The sequence below is a fragment of the Pleurodeles waltl genome, chromosome 1_2, assembly GCF_031143425.1.
Source record: "Pleurodeles waltl isolate 20211129_DDA chromosome 1_2, aPleWal1.hap1.20221129, whole genome shotgun sequence".
Classification (NCBI taxonomy): domain Eukaryota; kingdom Metazoa; phylum Chordata; class Amphibia; order Caudata; family Salamandridae; genus Pleurodeles; species Pleurodeles waltl.
In genome coordinates, this window is record NC_090437.1 from 176,297,104 (window position 1) to 176,322,085 (window position 24,982).

At 47.2% G+C, this 24,982-nt stretch overlaps 1 protein-coding gene across 2 annotated transcripts in view; it reads right to left on the bottom strand.

The window, feature by feature from the left end:
- Nucleotides 1-10,637: 10,637 nt before the first annotated feature.
- Nucleotides 10,638-24,982, bottom strand: part of GTF2E2 (general transcription factor IIE subunit 2) — a 226,490-nt gene continuing 212,145 nt past the window's right edge. For both annotated transcript variants that reach the window (XM_069237388.1, XM_069237380.1), the window contains exon 8: nucleotides 10,638-11,850. In XM_069237388.1, the coding sequence (XP_069093489.1) occupies nucleotides 11,731-11,850 (120 nt within the window). In that variant the 3' untranslated portion in view covers nucleotides 10,638-11,730. The remainder of the gene's footprint in view (nucleotides 11,851-24,982) is intronic.

The following is a 24,982-nucleotide window of genomic DNA, read 5'->3' on the forward strand; positions in this document are numbered from 1 at the left end:
GGGGAGCCCCAGTGTGTTAAGATGTTCTGGAGGGCAGTGCCAAGTGCGAGGCTATTCTGGCGTCCTTTTAGTGATTTGAGTGGAAATGTCAAGGGGCTCGGTAGGCCAGAATGATGTAGGCCAGGAAACTCTGAAGTTGTGTGGTCATGTGATGGTCAATATCATCCAGGATGCACCCCAGTATATGGCCAGCTTTGGATATTCCCAAAGGATATGTGTCAGTGTACCTGGATACCCACAACCCCTCCAACACAGAGGTGAGTGTTAGCTATCACTCCTATGGAGCCGGGGCGAGGTACCAATAGGTGGCTATTTTCACTGCAGCCTCAGTGGCTGCTGTACTGCGAGCCGTGTGTCTGGCCCTATAGTAGATCGCCTCCCACTCCGCTGGTGTGAATTGTCTTGCCAGTTCTGTCTCCCATCTCTTCTGGCTTGGGATTCTAGGCTGATGACCTGTGTTCTGTATCAAATCATACAGTTCTTGAGATTACGTGTTTATCTGTTGTCTTGGTCAGTAACCATCTCTCAAACTTCAGGAGGGGTCGAGATGCTCCCTCACGCATCATGGGGCTCATCATCCAGTGGCGTATCCGCCGATATCGCATTCTCCGTCCAATAGGTGTCTGACGGAGCAACATTGTGGAGTGGACCAGAACCGGTAGGATCCCTGACTCCGGCCCGGCATAAACTCTGGGTTCCCCACTATGGGGGTCAGAGGAGACAGAAAGGTAGTAAGCTCCTTAGTGCGGGCCACTTGGTCCCATGCCTTCATTGTTGCTCCGGTGACAGGGCAGGAGCATAGACCCCATGGTCTATGACAGCGCTGGAGGAAAGGAATCTTCCACAGGGTGGTCCCTGCAACTGCTCTATCCATGAAGAGCCATCGCTTATCGGACTCTGGCTGGGACCACTAAGAAGTATCGGAGTTGGGCTGCCCTATAATATTGCTGAAGGTCAGGAACACCCAGTCTACCCTTCTGCGGGTGTTGACAGGATAGGTGTCTAGTCATTCTGAGCCGCCTACCAGCCCAAATAAAGTGGCTTAGATCACGCTGTGGCATATGGAGGGCTCCAAGCAGGGGTTCCGCTGGGAGCGCCTGAAAGAAGAATAGAGCCCTGGGCAGGACCGACATTTTTATGGCCGCTATTCTGCCCAGCTATGAGATGGGATGTGCTCTCCACTGGGCCAGATCTCGTCTGACACTCTGGAGGAGGAGCTGATAATTCAAATGTGAGGACTCTGCAACGGTCTTAGCTATCTGAATGCCTAAGTATGGAATGGATTGCAGTTGCCATTGAAATGGATACCGCCGGGCCAACAGCTCCACCATATCCTTTGGGAGCGTGAGGCTAAGAGCTTGTGATTTTGAGAGGTTTATCTTAAAACCGAAACCTCCCCAAAGGTCTCCACCTCCTTCAAGAAAGCCAACAGGGCCCTCAGTGGGTCGTCCAAGGCCACCACCACATCATCCGCATAAAGTGAAAGTGCTATTACATGTTCTTCCCCGCCAAAAGTAGCCCTGTGATCTCGGAGTCAACCCTTATGTGCTGCGCAAAGGGCTCCATATAAAGGGCGAACAGCAAGGAGGAAGCGGGCACCCCTGCCCACCGGAAATGAGGCAGATGCTGTCCCGTTGACTGACTGTGGTTTTTGGGTGACTATACACACTAGTAATCCATGCACGGAACCTGCGCCTCAGCCTGAAGTGCTCCAAGGTTGCCTGTAGATGTGGCCAGTGGACCCGATCAAATGCCTTTTCAGCATCAATACTGAGCAGCATCTGTTCTCTCCCCAAGCGCTGAGCTTTGCCTATGATGTGCATGATCCATTTGGTGTTGTCCCCGCACTGTCCGAGTGAGATAAAGCCCGCCTGGTCTGAGTCCACCAGTCTGTGCATTAGCGGATTCAGCCGGGTAGCCAGGATGCCCATGAGCAATTTGATGTCTACATTAAGTCGTGCGATGGGTCGATAAGACCCACAAATTACGGGTCTTTCCCTGTTTTTGGGATGACCACGATGGATGCATCTAGCATGGTTTGTGGAATAGTATCGGGACCAGAGATAGCGAGAAAATGCGCGTCAGTATCGGGGCAAGCTTGCCGCAAAAGGTTTTATAGAACAAGCCCAGTAAGCCGTCTGTTCCCGGAGACTTCGGAGCGTCCAGTCTGGCTATTGCTGATATAACCTCCTCTGCTCGTATAGGAGCCTCAAGAGGGGTTGTCTCATCAGCCAAGAGTCAGGTCGTGTGGGCACCGTTGAGATATTGCTGTGTGGCATCTATGTTGGACCTATGGGGAGTGTACACAGGTCCCAATAGAAATCTCGGAATGCCACGCCTATCTGTGTGTCACCCACTGCCTCCTTTCCATCCCCAGACCTCACTGTCTCAACCATCGCGGATTGCCTCTGGACACAGAGTCTGTTGGCCAAGAGGCGCCCACACCTATTCCCTTCCACGTAAAAGGAATGGCATAGCCATAGTGCTGCGTATTCTGCCCTATCGATGTCTAGGCTTGCTAGCTGTGCCCTGGCCACACTCCGCTTCCTCCAGACCCTCCGGCCCTGGTACGTTTGTGAATCCTCTGTAGTTCTGTCACCTCCAGTTGTAACTGGGCCCTCTTCTCTCTTCAAGCCTTATTGTCTGCAGACGAGATGGCAAAGAACTTGCCGCTCACGAACGCCTTCATTGTTTCTCACAGTAGGGAGATTGAGGTGTCTGTTGTGTCATTAAAGTCTAAAAAGTTGGAGATGGATGTCAGTATCTGAGCCACCACGTCAGGCCTCGACACGAGTAGTCCTGAGCCTCCAAGGCCGATCGGCCCTGTGGCGGTCTGTAATAGTCAGCATAAGGGAAACAGCTGCGTGATCCAACAGTGAGCATGGCTCTATGTCTATCTCCTTCAGACTCTGTTGGACGTCTCTAGTACCCAAGAAAAGGTCAATGCGGGCATAGGTTTTGTGAGCATAGGAGTTGAAGGTGTAGTCCCTGGTTGTGGGGTGTCTGTTTCTCCAAAGGTTGCACAAGCCTAACTCCTCCAATGTCTATAGTCCCCTTGGTGACAAAGCTCCCGCCTCCGCGTATCTTGAAGCCGACCTGTCCCAGTCGTTGTTTAGGACAACATTAAAGTCACCCCCAATCAGTGCCTGTAGATCCTGCGCGGTCATGACCTCACCCAGTGCTCGACATATGAACGCTTCCCGTTTCTCATTAGGTGCATAAATGGATGTCATGATAACTTGAGAGTCCCCTATGTGTACCCTGAAGGCCAGTAGCCGGCCTGATATTTCCTCCACTTTGTCTGCCACATTCCCCCAGAATGAAAGTGACACAAGAAGTGCCACTCCCGCTACCTTGTTCTCTTGTGAGGAGAAGTGTTGTATTTGGAAGGTCTGTGATCGTGATCTATGGCAGTGGTTACCAACCTGTGGTCTGGGGACCCCTGGGGATCCGCGAAGCCTCATTAGGGTGTCTGCGACTGGTTAGAAAATTAAATATTAAAAGATGAGGTCCACAGCTTTTAGAAATGACTCAGACCCCAGATTCGAATAATGATTCGGTGGGGGTCCCTGGGTTCCAGTAATGATAAAGCGGGGGTCCACAGAAGTCAAAAGGTTGGGAACCACTAATCTATGGTGATCAGCAGGACATAGATGCGTCTCCTGCAAGAGACACAGGTCCGCTTTGGTATTTTCCAGGTAGGAAAGGATGGCCCTGCGTTTGGTTGGGTTATTCAGTCCTTTAACATTGAGTGTTATTATTTTGAATATGCTTTTGGGTTGTGCAATCGGTAAGTCATGGGCCCGTAGACTTCTACACCTTCTGTGTCCCTCTCCCCTGGTGTGGCTAAAGTGTTTGTGGTCCACTTCATCCCCGTTGAGCTTTATATGCCTGTGTGTATGCTTCGTGGCACCTCCCCCCCCAAAAAAAAAACCCTCAACAACAACAACAATCTTAACAGCACCGTCAGGGGGAGCCGGAACATCTGGCGTATTCCAGAAAGATGTTCTGTAGTTGGGAAGAAAAGCGCCCCGGTTACCATTCCACCATCAAGTGTCCCCCCACCTCTCCAGTCTGTGTCTAGATGTCCGCAGGCCTCTCATTCACCACCCCACCCAAACAGGTGTCGCCGAGTCCCTGGCGAGGGTCTCCATGACCGTCCTTCGCTCTGATGCTATTGTCTCTGGGTCTGGTTTGGTGCTCCTCAGCAGGTCAGTCTGCCACCGGTTGCGCTTCCGGAGCCCACAGTCGGGTCTAGTCAAGTGGAGGTGATCCTCTGAGGGTGGCTCCAATTGCAGCAAAGTACAGGCTTCTTGCAGTGAGCGCAGATGGTGGAGTTTGCTGTCCCATCGAAGTATCAGGCGTAAGGGATGGCCCCAGGAGTAGGGAACCCCTTTGTCCCTGAGGTATGAGGTGATTGGCCTAAAGTCCCTCTTCTGTAGGGTGACTGCTGTCAGGTTCTGATAGAGGAGCAGGGAGTGGCCCCGAAACTTCAGCGGGTGTTGCTCCCTTCGTAGGCGAAGAATGCGTGCCTTAAGAGGGAAGTCGTGAACACAAACCAAAATGTCCGCTAGGGGTAAATAGGCCGGTCTTGGTGGACCCGCTCTGTGAACTGTCCATTCGTACCTCCTTATCCATGTCCTCCCCTAAATCAGGGGAATAGGGAGCTCACGTACTGGCGATGTCGTCCTCTTCTGCCCCGTGGAGGCCCCCTGATGTGGATGTTATTCCACCTCAAGTTGTTTTCCAGGTCCTCTGTGTGTGCTTGGAGGATGATTTGTTGCTCCTGTAGGCGAATTACTTCTTGCTGAAGTTGTTCTATCTCCACGTCACAGTGGTGTTCGTGCTCCTCCAGGGTGTTCACTCCCTCTCCAACTGCTTCTAGTTCGTGTCTCACTTTCTTCGGGTCCTTGGACAAATCCCGCTTTACCACCTGTAGGTCTTCTTTTAGGGATTGAAAGAGCCCCTTGAAGAAAGACCACGTGATTGGGCCCTCACCTTCTTTGTCGCCTTCTCTCTGGCCTGTAGTGGGAGGGGGTATCCCCCTCTGGGTTACCATTCATAGTCTTGGCCAACAAGTCCTTGACTGATCTTTCCTTTTTGGGGCATGCCGCGGCCATTGTGCCCCTCTTCCACAGTCGGGTTCCAGAGGGCACCCCCTTTCTCTTTTGGGTCCTCCCCGCACTCGTGTGAGACTCCGCCGTCTCATTCGGACTCCAATGGAGCCCGTCCGGCAACCCAGCCTTGCACAAGTCTCTGTAGGTCTCTGTTTGGGGTATTCTATGGGTCCTACCTGGCCCAGGGGACCCGAGGGCTGCCACTCCCTTCCCTGGCGGCCATCCCTGCAAAATGTTGGTGGGTCGTCTTCTCACCTCGATGGGGGCCCCCTTTGCCTCTCTGCTGCCCGGTTCCAGCCTTCTCACCCCTGTGGGAGATCCCCCGACACAGCTCAGGGCCTTCCTTAAACTCCTCAAGGACCTCCTCGGTTGAACCAGCCCCACCGTGTTCTCTGTGTGGCCTTGACCACTGAAGGCCTCCATGAGGCCACCGATCCAGTGCCCTGCCTTTCCTACAGTCTCACAGCACAGACTATTGGCCTGATGATGCGCTTTGCGCCCACTGGTCCTTCCTTTGGATCCGGGGCCCGATCGGCTCATTCGCAGCCGACGTGCTGTGTCCATGTGCCTATTCGCGAGGGGGGGTCTTCAGTGTCTCCCCATGACGTCACCAGGCCTTTCTGTGTCTCTCTCCCCAGGCAGGCTTCACTTTTGTCTCCCAGGGGCCACTGGCTTCACCTCCTCAGCCGCAGAGGCCCCCCAAGCGTCCGCCGTAGTCTCGTAGCTGGGTCCCCGCGGGCAGCGTCACTTTGGGAGCCGCGGGGTCACAGGCCAGCATGCTCACCCTCTGCCGTCCGCCAGCTCCCGTGGCCACTCCCTGCGCCCTTCTCCGGCACCCGGTCCTCACCGCCGCGCACCACAGGCAGTCTCCACTTCTATCTTCGTGGGGCCCCGGGCATCACCTCCCCAGCCTCAGGGGCCCCCCTGCACCTTTGCCGTCATCTCACAGCCAAGATCCCGTCGGCGGCATCAATTTGGGAGCTGCGGGGTCACGGGCCGGTATGCTCACCTTCCGTCGCCCACCAGCCCCCGCGGCCGCTCCCTGCGCCTTTCTCCAGGTTCCGGTCCTCTCTGCCTCTTCGGGGCTGGGGCCCATGCTTCTACTGCCCACAGGCAGAGGGAGCCATAGGCGGCAGGCAGAGAGACAGGGCTTTGTCTCACCCGTCCACCACCTTAGGGCAGTGTCCTGCACTACTTCTTTTAGAAGGGCTAGATGTTCGTGAGACAACTTGAGTGCACGAGGGGGAACGTTTGGAGGTATGGAAGTAAGCTCCAGACAACAACCATGTTAAATAATGAAGAGAACCCATTGGTCTAATGTTATGTCTGTCGATTGAGTGTGATAATACTGAAGGCGGCCCCCTACTTGTGAGGTGTGGGGTTTGGGAAAATGTATTTAGTGAGTGTTTGCCTGAGGAGGGTAAGTCACGGGTGGCAGTACTCTTACCCCGTCCTCTGAAATTCCTGTCTCTATATGACCTTCTGAAAGAGCCTTGAGAATAAGAGGTTGATGCATGTTTGGTTGGGGAAGTGGGTCAGAGGTTGTTGATGGTCTATAACCTCCTCTGTATGTCTGGGACTGAAGAGCCCCCATGGCCTTTGCAGTGTCCATATCTTTCTTTAATTTCCCAAGTGTGGAGTCAACTAGAGGGCCAAAGTGATGCTCCTTGTCAAAGGGCATATTAAGTACCGCTTGTTGAACTTCTGGCGTGAATCCTGAACATCTAAGCCATGTATGCCTCCTCAATCAAAGGCGAAGCCTGAACATCTAAGCCATGCATCCCTCCTCAATCAAATGCTGGTGTATCAGCGGCAACAAATACACATTTGATTGTATTGTTTGCCCCTCTTAAACAATCTGCTGGCCACATTTTCGGTGTTCATCTGAAAGGTATTGGAGGAGTTCCTCTATCTCATCCCATTGAGCCCGGTTTTAACTAAAGAACAAGGACTGTGATTTGGCAATACGCCAATGATTTGCCGCTTGTGCAGCCAGTCATTTTGCCTGTCGTATCAAGCTTCTTGATCTCCTTTGTTGGTGGAGGAGAGTAGCTTGTTAGCTTTCTTGCTGGCAGCGGTAGTCACAATGGAATCTGGTGGGGCCTGAGCCCTGATGAATACTGGGTCGGAAGGTGCAGGTTTGTATTTCTTGCCCACCCTGGGTGTTATAATCCTAGACCGGACAAGTTCTCTGAAGATGTTGTTTGCGTGACGAAGCATTCCTGGTAGCATAGGGAGGAACTGAATGTCTCTGAGAGCTGTGGTGATCGTATCAAACAAAAAGTCCTGCTCTACTGTGTCTTTATGGAGCTGCACATTGTGATAATCGGCTGCCATAGCAATGACCTGTTGGCAGCTAGTAGTATCCTCTGGAGGAGAGGGCTTTGCAGGATATAAATCTGGATCCATGTTAACGATCAGATCTGGATCATAAGAGTCCCAAGGGTTTGTGTCTGGATATGTGTCCCCTAGGTATTCCCTTACATACAAAGGTGAACCCTGAGAGGTGAGGTCTCCTGCAGTGAGAGAGGCAGGAGAATGAGGAGGCGGAGGAGAAGGAGGTAGAGGGGAAGCAGGAAGTGGGGGTGGTGAATGTGGTGGGTGAGGAGGAGGAGGAGGTAAAGGCCTGGTTTCCGTGGCTTTGTCCTTTAAAGTATTTTTCAGAGGTGGTGAGGTGTCCAAGGCCTCCTAGAAGGTTAGCCTCCTCTTAAAGGTAAGAGAGGGGGTAGCCACAATACATTCTGTCCATTCTTGAATATATAACCGGCGCTGTTTAGCATCCATGGGCTCTAGTATCGGCTCAATAGGAGACGGTGTAGTGGAGGATTGACTAGAATCCAATTTCTCCGAAGGGGTAGTGTATTGAATTTTTAGTACTGATGATTTTGGTTTGTGGACCTTTTTTGATGCCGGAACTGATTCAGAGCTGCTTTGGCCCGGAGCCGATACACTAAGTGCCGAAAATGTTGTGGTTAGCATTCAGACAGAAATTAAAGAGGTCGATACCGAAGACGCAGCAGTAGTCTTCAATCTCTTCAATGCCGAGCCAACGGGCAGGGCAGCTGAAATGTCATTCAGAGACAAACCATGGCCTGGTGGCAGTGGTGGTCTGATGACGACAGTTAGGGATTTTTATGAGCCTTAGTGGTTGCAGCAGGAACAGCACTCACTCACTGCACAGACGGTACCTTGTGGCTTCCAATATCAGACTGAAGGCTGGAGTCCGAATCTTGAATGGAGACGGTCTCTTCCTGTTCGGGCTCCTCCTACGCCTGTTCTTCCCCAAAGGTGTCGGGAGTGTCTGCTGAAGATTTAAGTGCCATCTGCACCCTGAGCGCTCTTTGGTCCCCAAGGGTCTTCTTTAATCTGAACAAGTGACACACGTCACAGGAAGCCTTCTGGTAATTCAGTGAGAGGCACAAGTTACACACCTGGTGATAGTTGGTGTGGGCGAACTTGAAGTGGCATCAAGGACAAATGGAACAGTGTCCATTCCATCAAGTCTAGCATTTTTTTCAGTGCTGCGTGTATGTAGGCCCGAGGCTGGGCAATGCCCACCCTGAAGGGCGCACAGTAGGTACTGGACCCGACAAACTGGAAACTACGAATGAAAGATGGAAAACATGATTGAAATAACAATACCATTGAATAAAGGATAGAGGGAAAGTCTCGGACAAGAGCAAGTTGAAGACTGAGCAAAGAATACAAGTCCGAAGCGGACGGCAGAGAGAAAACAACCTAATGAGGGACTTGATGCGCAGTATCACTGAGAAGGAGGAGCCACTTGATCCCGTGACTCAAAAATGCTTCTTGAAGAAAAACAACTTGCAGCACTCTGAACCCAACACTAGATGGCGGAAATATGCAGAGCATGTATATCTACAGCCACACATGCCATTGAACATAAAGTTAAAAACTCCTAAATCTGAGACAGATTACAAAGCATTACAATCCCTCAAGCACTTAAGCATCAAAAGATCAACAAGTAATGACACAAATGGAACCCAACTGCTGAAGGTTCACTTTTTGAAAGATTGATAAGAGAGCATAAACAAAATATGTATTCTGAGAGATGCCTAGATTTTAAAAGGTTATATTATGAGAAAAATGACTTTTTCCTCAAAAGAAACTTAGAGGGAAGTGGAAAATATATAAACAAATAAGACATACAAACTTGTAAATGTACCTTTATGACAATTAAAATGCTATCTGTGATCTGAATAAAACACGAAACTTATTTAACTACTCATGTGATTTTAAAGAGAAAACGTGGCTTTTACTTTTGAATAGGTTTCAAATCTGTAACTTTTCCCATTTGATTTTGGAATGTGTCTCACACAACCAATGCAGTGAACATTTTTAAATCTAGAAGATTTTAACAATTACAGCATTTTTGTGGGAATAAAATGACAATTTCATAAAGAGTGAAGCGTGGCTAGTCAATTCACTTACCACACTTACTCTGGCTGCCCTTTATCTGAACACTGGAAACGCAGGAGTGTGTCACCAGCTGCTTGCAGGACTGCTATTTGCCTGATGGTGTGGATGAACACTAAATACGGCGCATTTGAGGATAAACCACACGCAAGAGTATTTTCTATGAAGTAATTTATTTAGACACAGCACATCAGAATGCACTGCAAAGTACAAATCCCACAATGTGGTCTGCCTTTACATACGTTTGATGGCATCTGCACACAATTGAGACAAATTATATACAGAACAGAAACAGTAGTATTACAATTTAGGTGGACAGAATTATTTTCAACATACATCCCTCTTGCTCCTGCCAGTTGCTAAAGAATTACCTATTATAAACTAGCTGCTCCTTTTCACAGCTTCAACGCGTTTCTCGGTTTCTGTTGCATTCTACTTATAAAACGTCCCGGGAGCAATGAACTGAGACAATGTTTATTATGTTGTGGGCCATATCCTCCGACAAACCCATAACTGTACTTTGACTGACATCTTAAGAGTCAGCAGTCGTAAAACTGTGCTACCCCATCTAGTTCTTTACATGGTGCAAACATGTTCTGCTGAATGGTTATAGAGGAATGACCAGCAAACACTTGCTTGGCTGAATGCCGAGGTCAGATAAGACGTCATACTTTGTTATGATCGTCTCTGGTATGCTACATTTTTACTTAAATATCAGTTGTTGTAGAAGCAGTAATTGTTAGAAACCGATTTTAACAGAATACACTTGAAACTTAAGAAAAATGTATCCTTTTTTATTTTATACAGACGCTGTTCTGAAACTGGCCAATCTTAAACACTGTGCATCTTATTGGGGACAAAACACGAGAAGGAGAAAAATAAATAAGAACAGGCAATACTGAGAAACGAAGAACGTGCACAGATTTCTACCTAGAAATGGACAATACCATTTTGGGCACAAAACAAGAATTTGAAACAGACGAATGTATTTTACGATGCAGGCTACAGAGTGAAGTAATATCAGATAGTACAGGTGAAATACCAAACAATGTCACAAGCCCCTTTCTCAGTATTGCAAATAACCACGCTGTGCATAATGCACAGTGGGCCTTCTTCATTAAGTTAAAATAGAAAAACTCTGCTGTGAAAATAGATTAGTTCTGAAAAGTCAGCAAGCAAATAATTTCAGTACAAATAACATTTTATAGTACTGAATAAACCTTCTTAATATATGAGGTCATATACCTCCAATCCCATAAAAACATTACATAGCCTGGCAGTTCCCTTACAAGTTAGGTGATTCACCACAGCTCCCTTCAATTTCATGCAAATTCTAAATTTCTGAAGGACCATGAGTTTCACCATTGCAGGCAAGTGACTAGTTCTTTTACTCGCCACGAACATAATACTATTTATAGAAGGTAGGCACCCGGCAATTATCCTTTGGAACCTTCTAAATATGCTAATTTGGGCACTTTCTTCCAGCGTGCTTGGGTCACAACTAAAAGAGAAAATACCATAACACACAAGATGTAGTCCCAAAAGAAAAATTCCATTTATAAATGGTTGTTTGCAGTAAACATCCAAAACGTAAGCCTCTACGTCAATCTTCTTTTGTAACTTAGGGTAGTTACCTCTCAGACTTACTGCTTCTTATTTGGGTGCCGTTGGCCCGACGCACTATTGCTATTCTCTACCACCCTCCAACGAAATCAAGGTAACAGACAAAATACAATACTAACTGCCCCAATAACTGTTTGCAATTATAAATGTGCATACTCGAACACAATAAACCGAAGAGCTTACTGTAATGTTTAAGCCTTCATAACTGTAACGAAAATATATGGGCATTAAAACCACTCAGCAAGGATATCAACACACCCAACAAAAGTTTCAAAAACTGCACAGCAAGGTAAGGGATGCTAATCTTTAAGAGACGCTAGAGCAGCATTATTGTTCCATCAGTGTATATCACAGTCTCCAAATAAACTTTATAAAAAAAAAAAAAAGTTCAGCAATTTGCTCTTGCGATAAAACCAAATGTTTTTCTTGACAGCTGGTGGGTAAGGGTAAGAGCCGACCCAAAACGCAAAACAGCACATTATTGGTGCATTCAGTCTGAGAACTGGAAAGATCACTCCATTGGTGAAGATCCCGCCTAAACCTCCGTTTTCATTCAAGATTTCCTTGGCGTGACATCAGTGTAGTCCTTAAGCACACCAGCCATATGGTCATTGTGAGTCTTAAACTTCCGATTCTTATTTGAACCCGGCTTCTTCCTCTTTGGTACAGCAAGCTGAAAAAATACACAATAGAGTACTTATTTATATGAGCAACTTTCAATTAGACTGCATCTGACACACATACAGATGTCAATAGGCACTAGTAACATAGCAGAGACATCAAAGCAAGCAGTTTGATAAACCACAGAAGACTCATTTGAGATGTCGCCTAATTTGCCTTCATGCAGCGAGGCAGCTCCAAATGCAATCTTGTAAAGGTTTTCAGATTTCAGCTCACAGGGCCTTGTTTGCACTTTGTGTGTTCATATTCCCAGGCATTGACCTTGAGAGAGCGTAGCTTAAATATTACATATATTAAATGTGAAATGCGTATATAAATACCTAACAATGCTGCATATAAAAAACGACCATGAATATTAGTTGCTTAGTGTGTATTCTCAATATGATTATAAGCGTGAAGTTACTATTGTGCACATAAATTAATGTCGATTGTAAGAAATAATTGCTTGCACCATGATTAATTGAATATATTAACGCTTACGAATATTGCATTTGTATTAAAACCCATAGGCCTTAAGTTAGCGTGAGTTGTGGATTTTAGCTGTGTAGCTCTCATATTAAAGCATATTTTCTGTTTTTCAGTGTGCTGACTCGTAAAGGGCCATGACCCAGCATTTGTTATTTTCCTTTGTTTCATGTATCCAACTTCATCCTGTTCCCATCCGCATGCTAGCTGCCTTAGTATAAGTTTTAAACAGATTTGAAACAAAAGTATACCAAAGGAATGTGCAAGGCCATTTGACCATGGATAAAGAAGCTCATGAACCGAGAGACGTGCCAAGATGATGACAAAACACCCCAGATGTGCCACCTACGAAGACGTCAATTATGAAGACCAATCAAAGTGTTATAAACTATCGTGGGGTGACAATTTGGATTACCTAATGTATAATTTGATAGGTTAAAGATAGTGGAGTATAGCGAATATCAAATAGAATTTTTGGGGAAGGTATTGCGAAAAAGGGATAAAAGATCATGACACAGAAGAGTCGAGGGAATTAGGTAGGGAATGCTATCGATTTTATCCAGAAACTCTGTCACTCTGTTTGGTGACTTTGAGACTTAATAAATTATCCTCACCCATAGACTGTCTTTATGCTTCTCCTCCTTATGAGGGAAGTGTCCCCTCTCCACTAGACTAAGTTAGACTGATGGCGATACGACTGATGTCCTGAAGACGAAGACTGATCCTGTGTGCTGACTCAATCCTTGGAGGGTAATTATGACAATGCTATTGTCATTTGTCTATTTGCTTTTCCTTTCTAGGTACCAACTGCTGTATTTTTGATTAGAGACCATAGTTTAGATGTTTTCCAAATTGGTGTTCTAAATTGTTTTGCATGAAGTCCAACATGCTGATGCTAATTAGAGGCTAGGTGAGGTGGATCACCCTGACTGACACAAACTGACGTGACTGACATTATACCATGCTGAACTAAGACTTACATGATATTCTATGTGTTCCGATCTATGTTCACTTTATGTTACGCTCTTATATTTGTGATCTTTGCATTATTGAAGTCTTATTACAGTTGCCATATTGTGACTATGCTTATATGCTTCTTGGTTTTGAGATTGACACTTTTGCTAGTAGATTGTAATCAATAGGGAATAAAACTTATAAATGCTATCACAAGGTGTGGTTATTCATGGCTGAAAGGTCATGGTTGCGTCGACAATTTGATTAATGTCTTTATCCAAAATAAAGTGTATTGTGGTGATAAATATCAGTGACCTTATTGATATATTACTTGACATATTGATTAGTTATCTCGTTCTACGGTGTCTCACCACTGGGTCAAAAGATTCATTGGCCTAAAACGAGTCCTGATGTGTAAAAAATTGACACAGAAGGACGCGTTATCAACCTTATTGACCTCAGATTTGGTTCTGGCGAATGTGACTTTGAGCTTAAAGAACAAGTTGCTTACCTTTGGTAACACCTTATCTGGTAAAGACAGGATCTAACCACAGATTCCTCACCTTAGAATTCTTCCCCAGGCGCCAGACTGGATAAGTAAATTGTTTCCAGCAGTACCTCTGCGCTTCGGTAGAAGGCATCGTGCGACTCCACAGCAATGTTGTCCACCACATGCGATGTCAACAGCGTCTATATAATCCCCCGCCCGACACGCTGACTTCAGTTTTTTCTGTGACTGTCCTCTGTGTTAATCAATTATGAGCCCCCAGTGAAGGCATCTTGAGCCAAGAAGGGTTCTTTGAGATAAAAAGAAAAAACTGTTTGTAGAGCTTCTACTGAAAGGGAATTAATTACTCATTTGTAGAAATCAGTCCGCAGAGCGCGGAGGATGGGTGGGTCAGTAAGGAATCTGCGCCCAGATCATGTCTACCAGATAAGGTGTTACCGACGGTATGTAACTTGTTCATCTCATAGAGACATCTAGCTGCAGATACCTTACCTTAAAATTAGATACCAAAGCAATACCATCCCTGGTGGAGGGTCTGCGGACCGATTTCAGACAAGGAAGTGCTTGAGGTCAGAAAGAGCAAATGCCCAACAAAACAGACCTGACTGTGCAGACAGCAACATAGTTAAATGTGTGCAGGGAAACCCACATGGCTGCCATGTATATATCCAGGACCAGCATGCCGCATTCTAATGCAGTGGTCACGGATCTAACTCTGGTAGTATGAGCACGCAAGCACTCAGGGAGTTCTTTCCCAGGCAATGAGTAGCAGATTTTAACACAAGAGACTAAGGGGGTTATTCTGACCCCGGCCGGCGGCGGAAGCCGCCGGCCTGGCTGGAACCGCCAGAATACCGCTGCGCGGTCAAAAGACCGCCGCGGGTATTCTGGGTTTCCCGCTGGGCTGGCGGGCGACTGCCAGAAGGCCGCCTGCCAGCCCAGCGGGAAACACCCTTCCATGAGGATGCCGGCTCCGAATGGAGCCGGCGGAGTGGAAGGGGTGCGACGGGTGCAGTTGCCCCCGTCGCGATTTTCAGTGTCTGCATGGCAGACACTGAAAATCATGGTGGGGCCCTGTTACGGGGGCCCCTGCAGTGCCCATGCCATTGGCATGGGCACTGCAGGGGCCCCCAGGGGCCCCACGACACCCCATACCGCCATCCTGTTCCTGGCGGCCAAAGCCGCCAGGAACAGGATGGCGGTATGGGGGTCGGAATCCCCATGGCGGCGCAGCAAGCTGCGCCGCCATGGAGGATTCCCCAGGGCAGCGGAAAACCGGCGGTACACCGCCGGTTTTCCGTTTCTGACCGCGGCTGTACCGCCGCGGTCAGAATGCCCAAGGGAGCACCGCCAGCCTGTTGGCGGTGCTCCCGCGGTCGTTGGCCCTGGCGGATTTTACCGCCAGGGTCAGAATGACCCCCTAAACCTTTGAAAAGTCACTGACTAGAACAAGCTGGTCTAGAAAGAGGAGGTGAGTAAGACCATACTCCACCATAAGAACTCTGGAAGGGGCCACAGACAGTTAAAGTCATGAAGGCATCAAAAAGCATGGGAACAGTGTTATCGTGGCAGTGGGACAAATGTGTTGAAAGACAACATACAAAATAAACACAAAAACCACATGCCCCAAAGGTGGGATGGAACTCATGTTCGACTAGAACATGGGGGCCTAGAGTCAACAAGCAACAACACTGAGCTATATCTGTTTGCCATAAAAACCATATTAGCTAAGCTGCTCCATAAAAGCATAGATAAAAGGGAAAATCAAGAACCCATTTATTAAGAAGAAGCATTGAACAATGCTGCAATAGAATATGGCGAAGATCACAACAGCAGCTATTGGCATAGACAATTGTTGCAAGAAAAAACTACCAGAGATGCATTAACGCCTCTGGGACATCTAGAAAGTAGAATGCACATAGGAGGAAAGAAAAAATAATGGTCAATATAACAACAAAAGAAAATATATATGGAAAATGTCACTTCCCCAGTGTACATCTGTTCGTGACATGCTGTGCTGCAGATTCACATGCTGTGCACTGTTCCTGCCATCTAGTGTTGGGCTCGGAGTGTTACAAGTTGTTTTTCTTCGAAGAAGTCTTTTCGAGTCACAGGACCGAGTAACTCCTCCCTTTCGGCTCCACTGCGCATGGGCGTCGACTCCATCTTAGATTGTTTTCCCCGCATGGGTGAGGTAGGAGTTGGTAAAATAAGGATACTAAAGATGCCCATGCAATGGAGTAGATGTGTGTGTACATAGTTTGTAGTAAAGGAATATTTATTTACATATTTACAATTTTCATGCAACTAAAACGGCTACAGGCTCCCGGGGAGGTGGGAGGGCGCATGTGAATCTGCAGCGCAACATGCCACGAACAGATGTACACTGGGTAAGTAACATTTTCCGTTCAATGGCATGTGTAGCTGCAGATACACATGCTGTGCATAGACTACAAAGCAGTAATCCTCCCAAAAGCGGTGGTCAGCCTGTATGAGTTGAAGTTGTTTGAAATAATGTTCTTAATACAGCCTGTCCTACTGTGGCTTGTTGTGTTGCTAACACATCTACAACGTAATGCTTAGTAAATGTATGGGGTGTAGACCAAGTGGCTGCCTTATAAATCTCTGTCATTGGTATATTACCTAGAAAAGCCATTGTGGCACCTTTCTTTCTAGTGGAGTGCGCCCTTGGTGTAATGGGTAATTCTCTCTTAGCTTTAAGGTAACAGGTCTGAATGCATTTAACTATCAATCTGGCTATGCCCTGTTTGGATATAGGGTTACCGGCATGGGGGTTTTGGAAAGCTACGAACAATTGTTTTGTTTTACGAAATGCTTTTGTTCTGTCTATGTAATACATTAGCGCTCTTTTTATGTCTAATGTATGCAGTGCCCTTTCTGCTGAGTCTGGTTGTGGAAAGAAGACTGGGAGTTCAACTGTTTGGTTTAAATGAAACAGTGATATGACTTTTGGTAAAAATTGAGGATTTGTACGGAGAACCACTTTATGTTTGTGTATTTGTATAAAGGGTTCTTGATAGTAAACGCCTGTATGTCGCTAACTATTCGTAGTGAAGTGATGGCTATTAGAAAGGCTACTTTCCAAGTCAAGAATTGGATTTTACAAGAATGCATGGGTTCAAATGGCGGACCCATGAGTCGTCTAAGTACAATATTAAGATTCCACGAAGGTAATGGTGGTGTTCTTGGAGGTATGATTCTTTTTAGTCCTTTCATAAAGGCTTTAATAACTGGGATTCTAAAAAGCAACTTTGTATGTTTAATTTGCAGATAAGCAGATGTTGCAGTGAGATAGATTTTTATGGAAGAAAAAGCTAGATTTGCTTTTTGTAAGTGTAGAAAATAACTTACAATGTTTTGTATGGAGGCCTCTAGCGGCGTGATTTGATTTGCCTGGCAGTAGAAAACAAACCTTTTCCATTTATTAGCATAACAGTGCCTTGTCATCGGTTTTCTTGCTCGTTTAATGACCTCCATACACTCTTTTGAAAGGTTTAGATATCCAAATTCTAAGACTTCAGGAGCCAGATTGCTAGGTTGAGCGATGCTGGATTCAGGTGTCTGATCTGTTTGTGTTGTGTTAACAGATCTGGTCTGTTTGGTAGTTTGATGTGGGGTACTACCGAGAAGTCCAACAGTGTGGTGTACCACGGTTGGCGAGCCCACGTTGGTGCTATTAGTATTAGTTTGTTTTGATTCAGTTTGTTGACCAGAAAAGGAATGAGCGGGAGAGGGGGAAAAGCGTAAGCAAATATCCCTGACCAGATGATCCATAGAGCATTGCCCTTGGACTGAGGGTGTGGGTACCTGGACGCGAAGTTTTGGCATTTTGCGTTTTGTTTTGTTGCAAACAGATCTATATTTGGTGTCCCCCAGCGGTAGAAGTAATCCTGTAGAATCTGGGGATGTATTTCCCACTCGTGAGTTTGCTGGTGATCTCGACTGACATTGTCGGCTAACTGATTGTGAATGCCTGGTATATATTGTGCTATCAGGCGAATGTTGTTGTGAATTGCCCAATGCCAAATTTTTTGTGCTAAGGGACACAGTTGTGACAAGTGTGTCCCTCCCTGTTGGTTTAGATTATACATTGTTGTCATATTGTCTGTTTTGACAAGAATGTGTTTGTGGACTAGAAGGGGCTAAAAGACTTTTAGTGCTAGAAATACTGCTAGAAGTTCTAAGTGATTTATGTGAAGTTGTTTTTGTTGACTGTCCCATTGACCTTGTATGCTGTGATTGTTGAGGTGTGCTCCCCACCCAATCATGGAGGTGTCTGTTGTGATAATGGCGTAAGGCACTGGGTCTTGAAAAGGCCGCCCTTTGTTTAAATTTACAGGGTTCCACCATTGAAGCGAGGAGTGTGTTTGGCGGTCTATAAACACTAGATCTTGGCGTTGACCCTGTGCCTGCGTCCACTGTATTGCTAGGCACTGTTGTAAGGGCCGCATGTGAGGTCTTGCGTTTGGGACAATAGCTATGCATGAGGACATCATGCCTAGTAGTTTCATCACAAGCCTGACCGTGTATTGTTGGTTTGGCTGCATGCTTGCTCTTACATTTTGAAACAACTGAACTCTTTGTGGGCTTGGAGAGGCAATTTCTTTTTGTGTGTTGCTCCCAAGTATTGCTGTATTTGGGATGGTTGTAAATGAGATTTTTGGTAATTTATAGAAAACCCTAGTTTGTGTAGAGTATCTATTACATATTGCGTGTGAATTTGACATTGTTGTTGAGTGTTGGCTTTTATTAGCCAATCGTCTAGATACGGGAATACGTGCATGTGATGTCTACTTATATGAGCTGCTACTACAGCTAGGCATTTTGTAAATACCCTGGGTGCCGTTGTTATCCCGAAGGGTAACACCTTGAATTGGTAATGTTTGCCTTGTATGACAAACCTTAGGTATTTCCTGTGAGATGGATGGATGGGTATGTGGAAATACGCATCTTTTAGATCCAGTGTTGCCATGTATTCCCCTTGTTTTAGTAAGGGAACTACGTCCTATAGTGTTACCATGTGGAAACGATCTGATTTGATGAATAGATTTAACGTTCTGAGATCTAGAATAGGCCTTAACGTTTTGTCTTTCTTTGGAAAGAGGAAATATAGGGAGTAAACCCCTGTTCCTTTCTGGTGATAAGGTACCAGTTCTATGGCTTGTTTTGCTGGTAGTGCTTGGACCTCTATTTGTAATAGGTCTAAGTGTTGTATAGACATTTTGTGCGTTCATGGGGGGGGAACATCTGGAGGGAATTTTGTGAATTCTATGCAGTAACCTTGTTGGATAATTGATAGAACCCATGTGTCTGTGGTAATGTGTGCCCAATTGTTGTGGTATTTTGTTAATCTCTCCCCCACTGCTGATGTGTGTTGGGGAAATGTGACATTTAAGTCACGGCTTGCTACTAGGGATTTGCTTGGCAGGCTGAAATTTCCTCCTTCCTCTTGGGAACTGTCCTCTGTAGGAACCACGAAACCCCCCCCTCTCTGGTACTGAGACTGATAAGTGGGTTTTGTTTGGGAGGTGGATGGTTCTGAGGGCTGGTGTCTAAACCCTCCCCTAAACTGTGGTTTCCCTGTATTGAGAGGAGTAGAGCGCGCCCATGGCTTTGGCCGTGTCTGTGTCCATTTTCATTTTTTCTATTGCGGTGTCCACCTCCGGGCCGAATAGCTGGTGTTGATTGAACGGCATATTCAATACCGCCTGCTTTATCTCTGGTTTAAAACCAGAACTTCGCAGCCATGCGTGCCTTCTAATGGTGACTGCTGTATTGACAGTCCGTGCCGCTGTATCAGCAGAGTCTAGTGCAGAGCGGATCTGGTTGTTCGAGAAGGCCTGTCCCTCTTCCACCACTTGTTTGGCATGTTTTTGATGCTCTTTTGGTAGATGTTGGATAATGTCCTGCATCTCGTCCCAATGTGCTCTGTCGTAGCGGGCAAGGAGGGCTTGTGAGTTGGCAATACGCCACTGATTGGCCGCTTGCGATGCCACTCTTTTCCCTGCTGCGTCGAAGTCACGGCTTTCCTTATCAGGGGGTGGCGCATCCCCTGATGACTGTGAATTTGCCCGTTTTTTTGCAGCCCCCACTACAACTGAGTCCGGAGGGAGCTGTTGTGTAATAAAGACAGGGTCTGACGGGCGGTTTACATTTTTTCTCGACCCGTGGCGTGATGGCTCTCCCTTTTACTGGTTCTTGGAAAACCTGTTGTGCATGTTTAAGCATGCCCGGTAACATTGGCAGGCTTTGGTACGATGCATGCGTGGATGCCAGAGTGTTAAATAGAAAGTCATCCTCCACTGGTTCTGAGTGCATTGTTACATTGTGACATGTTGCTGCTCTGGCCAGTACCTGCGTGTAGGACGTGCTATCCTCTGGAGGTGAAGGTTTTGTTGGATAACACTCTGGACTGTTGTCCGAAACTGGTGGGTCGTATAGATCCCTGGGGTCCGCATCGTCCTGTGTCATCCCAGTATGTGTGGGTGACTGTGCCATTGGTGTAACCACTGGTGACAGCAGCGGTTATTAAAGTGGGGATGTTTGTGGTGAGAAATGTGGGGGTGGTGACTTTTCTCTAACCACCTTGACTTTTGGTTGCATTTCAGTCTCATGAAAGGCCGGTTTTCTTTTGAACTTGAGCGGAGGGATGGTTTGTATTTTCCTTGTGTCCTTTTGGATTTGTGGCCTTGGTTGACTTTGGTCAAGCTCTTCCAAATGCAGTTCCTGCTTGAATTTGTGCCTTTCCTTGAGCTGCAGAGAAAGCCCCTGCTCTTCTGTGTAGGAAGTCTTTTTCGGCTCCGAAGCCGGATTTTTTGCTACCGAAACCCCGATGGAAACTGTCGGTCTCGGTTCCGAGAGGCTTTTCCGAGGTTTACGCGACTCGACCATTCGATGTCGACTCTTTTTGGTGCCAGTATCTCGACCCGAGTCGGAGGTCTTCGGCAAAATTTTGGCCTTTCTCGGTGCCAATGTTATTTGGTCACCGCCTTTTCTTTGGGTCGAGCCATGGCCTTCCGGCAGTGATGTTCCCGAGGCCTTTTCTTTTTTTATCTGTCCTTGGGTGTGGGACAGGGCAGGTGTACTCACTTTTTGCACCGCCGTCGATGGCCGATCCCCGGAGTCATCCGAGTCCGAACCCTGAATGGATATTCTCATTTCTTCTTCCTCGATGTCAAGGTGTTGTGTCAGCATCGACGCCATCTGTAACAGTCTTGCGCATCGATTTCTTAGGGTCTTCTTGGATCGAAACGCTTTGCAGGCCTCACAAGTATCCTCTCTGTGTTAGGGTGATTAACACAGGTTACAGACCCGATGCTAGTCTGTATAAGGACACTTGGCGTGACAGGTCGGACAGAAACGGAAGGGGGTCCGGTCCATGAGTCTTCGACGATGGGTGTGGTCGGGCTGACCAGGCCTTGGTTAATTGCGGAAGCCCCGAAGGGCCGCCGAAGCGGTCTTGTTGTCGGTGTTGATACTAAACCGGTCCCGAACGCAAACAATACCGACGGATTTCGATGATTTTCTAAGGTTTCCCAATTCGAATTACGGAGCGAAGAGGAACACGTCCGAACCCGATGGCGGAAAGAAAACAATCTAAGATGGAGTCAACGCCCATGCGCAATGGAACCGAAAGGGAGGAGTCACTCGGTCCCGTGACTCGAAAAGACTTCTTCGAAGAAAAACAACTTGTAACACTCCGAGCCCAACACTAGATGGCAGGAACAGGGCACAGCATGTGTGTCTGCAGCTACACATGCCATCGAACAATTAGATATCCGCTAAGACAAAAGCAGGCACTACCATGGTATCATGAAACTACATGAGGACCGAGCTGAGCAATTAGTAAGACAGAACTAATACAAGAGAAAGTAAAGTGTGCAAGACATCACACACACCACAGTAAAAGCATATAAACCAATGACAACTGACCAAGAAGTCCTCATCAGGTCGCTGAGCTGATAACAAGAAGCTTAAAAGAAAACAGCAGGTGAGAAACCTGGCTAAAGTACAGAACGAAATAAGGAGTTGCATCCTATAACAATCATTGGCAATGCCAATGGGCAAATGTCAGGTTTCTTTTCACAACTGTGGCGCAGAGCCATGAAGAACACTGACATTGGTGCACCATAGTTAGAGCCCTGAAAGGTAAATCCTTGTGCCAGGAAATCAGGTCGCAAGCAGGGAGGATGCCTAGGTCGGTAAGGAATCTGCAACTAGAATATGTCTCTACCAGATAAATTGTTACCGAAGGTAAGTAACTTGTTCATCTGATAGAGACTTCTAGTTGCAGATTCCTTACCTTAGAATAGATACCCAAGCAATACCATCCCCAGTGGTGGATTGTGAACCGAGATCATACTAAAGTCCTGCAGGACTGAACAACCAAAGTTGCCGTCTCTGTGGACCAGACTGTCGAGGCAGTAATGTTTTGTGAACATGTGCAGGGATGCCCACATTGCTGCCAGGACAGGAACTCCACGTGCTAACGCTGTGGTACCAGCAGTTGCTCTGGTTGAATGAGCATGCAAGCCCTTAGGGGGTTGCAAATTTGCCAGCGTGTAGCATATTTTGATGCAGAGCAATACCCATCGTCAGATGGCATGCTTCTGCACTGCCTTCCCTTTCTTCGTACCCACATATCCAACAAAGAGTTGATTGTCCACCCGGAAATCTTTAGTAGACTAACGCTCTTTTTGGATCCAGACGGTGGAGTCTCTCCTCTTCATACGAGGAAGGTAGGGGTGTGTAAAAAGTAGGCAAAGTGATGGATTGACCTGGAAGAAAAGGGGTAACAACCTTAGGAAGGAAGAAGGCCCTTGTACAAAACACCACTTTGTCAGGGTGGACAGACAAAAATGGTGGCTTGGAAGAAAAAGCATAAAGCTCACTCACTCTGTGAACAGAGGTGATAGCAATAAGAAAAACAGTCTCGCTGGTTAAGACCCACAAGGGACAATTGTGCATTGGTTCAAAAGGGGCACACATGTGGTAAGTCCGGACCAGGTTCAAGTCCCATTGGGGCATAATGAACGGGATCGGAGAAAACAAATGGGTATGTTCCTTAAGGATCCTTCCAAGAATGGGAGATTTGAATAAGGAAGGTTGGTCTGGCAATCTAAGAAAAGGTAGAGATTGCTGATAAATAACCTTTAAGGGTGCCCAAAGCAGAGCCCTGCTGGGCCAAAAAAAGGATGAACAATAGAACCTTAGAGAGAGGTGCAGAAAGAGAGTCAACAGACTTGTTGGTACACCATGACACAAAGTAATGCCAACAACAGGTATATACCGTTTTGGTGAAGGGACTTCTGGCTGCCAAGATAACATCACAGACTTTGGGCGGCAGGTCGAAAGCTGTCAACTGTTGCCTCTCAATCTCCATGAAAGAAGGCGGAGACTGGACAGGTTCAGGTAGAAAACCATCCCCTGCTGCTGCGACAGAAGATTCTCCCGAAGGGGCAGTCTGATTGGAGGATCTGTAGTCATGCTCAGTAGCTCTTGATACCAGACTCTTCGTGCCTAGTCTGGAGCCACAAGGATTACCTGGGCCTGGTTGTTCTTGATCTTCTTCAGAACTCTGGACAGGGGTGGTATTGGCGGGAAGGTGTAAAGGAGGTCTGAGTTCCACTCATGACGTAAAGTGTCACCGAGTAAGTGCCCCCTTGGAAGCGTCATGGTGCAAAACAGCTGACATTGTGCATTCTCTGTGGAGACGAACAGATCTAACCAAGGCTCTCCCACTGCTAAAAAAGACCATGCGTCACCTCTGGATGGAGACGCCACTCGTGATTGACAGCTGAGTTTGTCTGCTCTGGCGTTCAGAGAGCCCAACAGATGTTGAACCACCAGGGTGATGTCCTGATGATCCAGACACGTCCAGAGGCGTAGAGCCTCTTGACAAAGGATCCAGGACCCCACTTCACCCTGCTTGTTGCAGTACCACATGGCAGTAGTGTTGACCATGAACACTTGCACCACTTTCCCCTTTAGAGAGGGAAGGAATGCTTTCAATGCACCCGGATGATCACCCGGAGCGCCAAAAGACTGATGTGGAGTCTGGATTCCTTCGGAGACCAGAGACCCTAATCTCCTCCTCTCCCATATGGCTGCCCCATCCCAGGAATTATGCAACTGTCACTACTGTGGTATCTGGTTGGGGAAGGGAGAGGGATATGCTGCTGACTCAATTGCGATTCGAAAGCCACCACTGCAGGTCTTTCGCAGTTCCCTCTGAGATCTGAACCATGTTGGAGAGATACCCCTGATGCTGCGCCCATTAGAACTTTAGGTCCCACTGCAGAGCCCACATATGCCATCTGGCATGTTCACCAGCAAGATACAGGAGGCCATAAAGCCCAGCAGCCTCAGAGTCATTCCCACCGAAATCCAGGATAGAGGATGAAACATCAGAATCATAGCCTGTATATCCTGAAATCGCTTTTCGGGAGGATAAGCCAGAAACTGCACTGTGTTCAGAACAGCTCCAATGAAAGGGAGCGTCTGAGAAGAAGTCAGGTGTGACTTCGGCATGTTTATAGTGAACCCCAGCGAATATAGAAGATTTGCCGCAGTCTGAAGGTGGGAGATGACTTTCTTGGGTGTGTTTGTCTTCAACAGCCAGTCTGAAACCCCTAACCTGCGCAAATGAGCTGAAACCACTGCCATCAAATTTGCGAACACCTGGCGACCGCTGGTAAGGCCAAAGGGGACCACAGTAAATTGAAAGTGCTTGTGATCTACCACGAATCGCAAGTAACGCCTGTGGGCAGGCAAGACAGGTATATGGAAGTAAGCCTCCTGCAAGTCCAACGCTACCATCCAGTCTTCTGGGTCTAAGGCAGACAGGACCTGAGCCATTCTGAAGTTCTCCTTCTTGAGGAAGAGATTGAGGGTCCGAAGGTCTACATTAGGATATAGCACTTGTTTTTTTTGGGCACCAGAAAGTAGCAGGAATAACAACCACAACCTACCCCTGGCACAGGGACCCTCTCTATGGCTCCCTTGGCTAAGAGAGCAGTGACTTCCACATGGATAAGTGCCAGATGATCCTCCGGTACGCAGCCATAGGATGCAGGCATGGCCGTAAGGGCAGTTTCAAAGGGGAAGAAGCAGCCCCTTCGGACGATCTGCAAAACCCATCTGTCCATCGTGAGGGATTCAAAGTGAGGCAATTGAT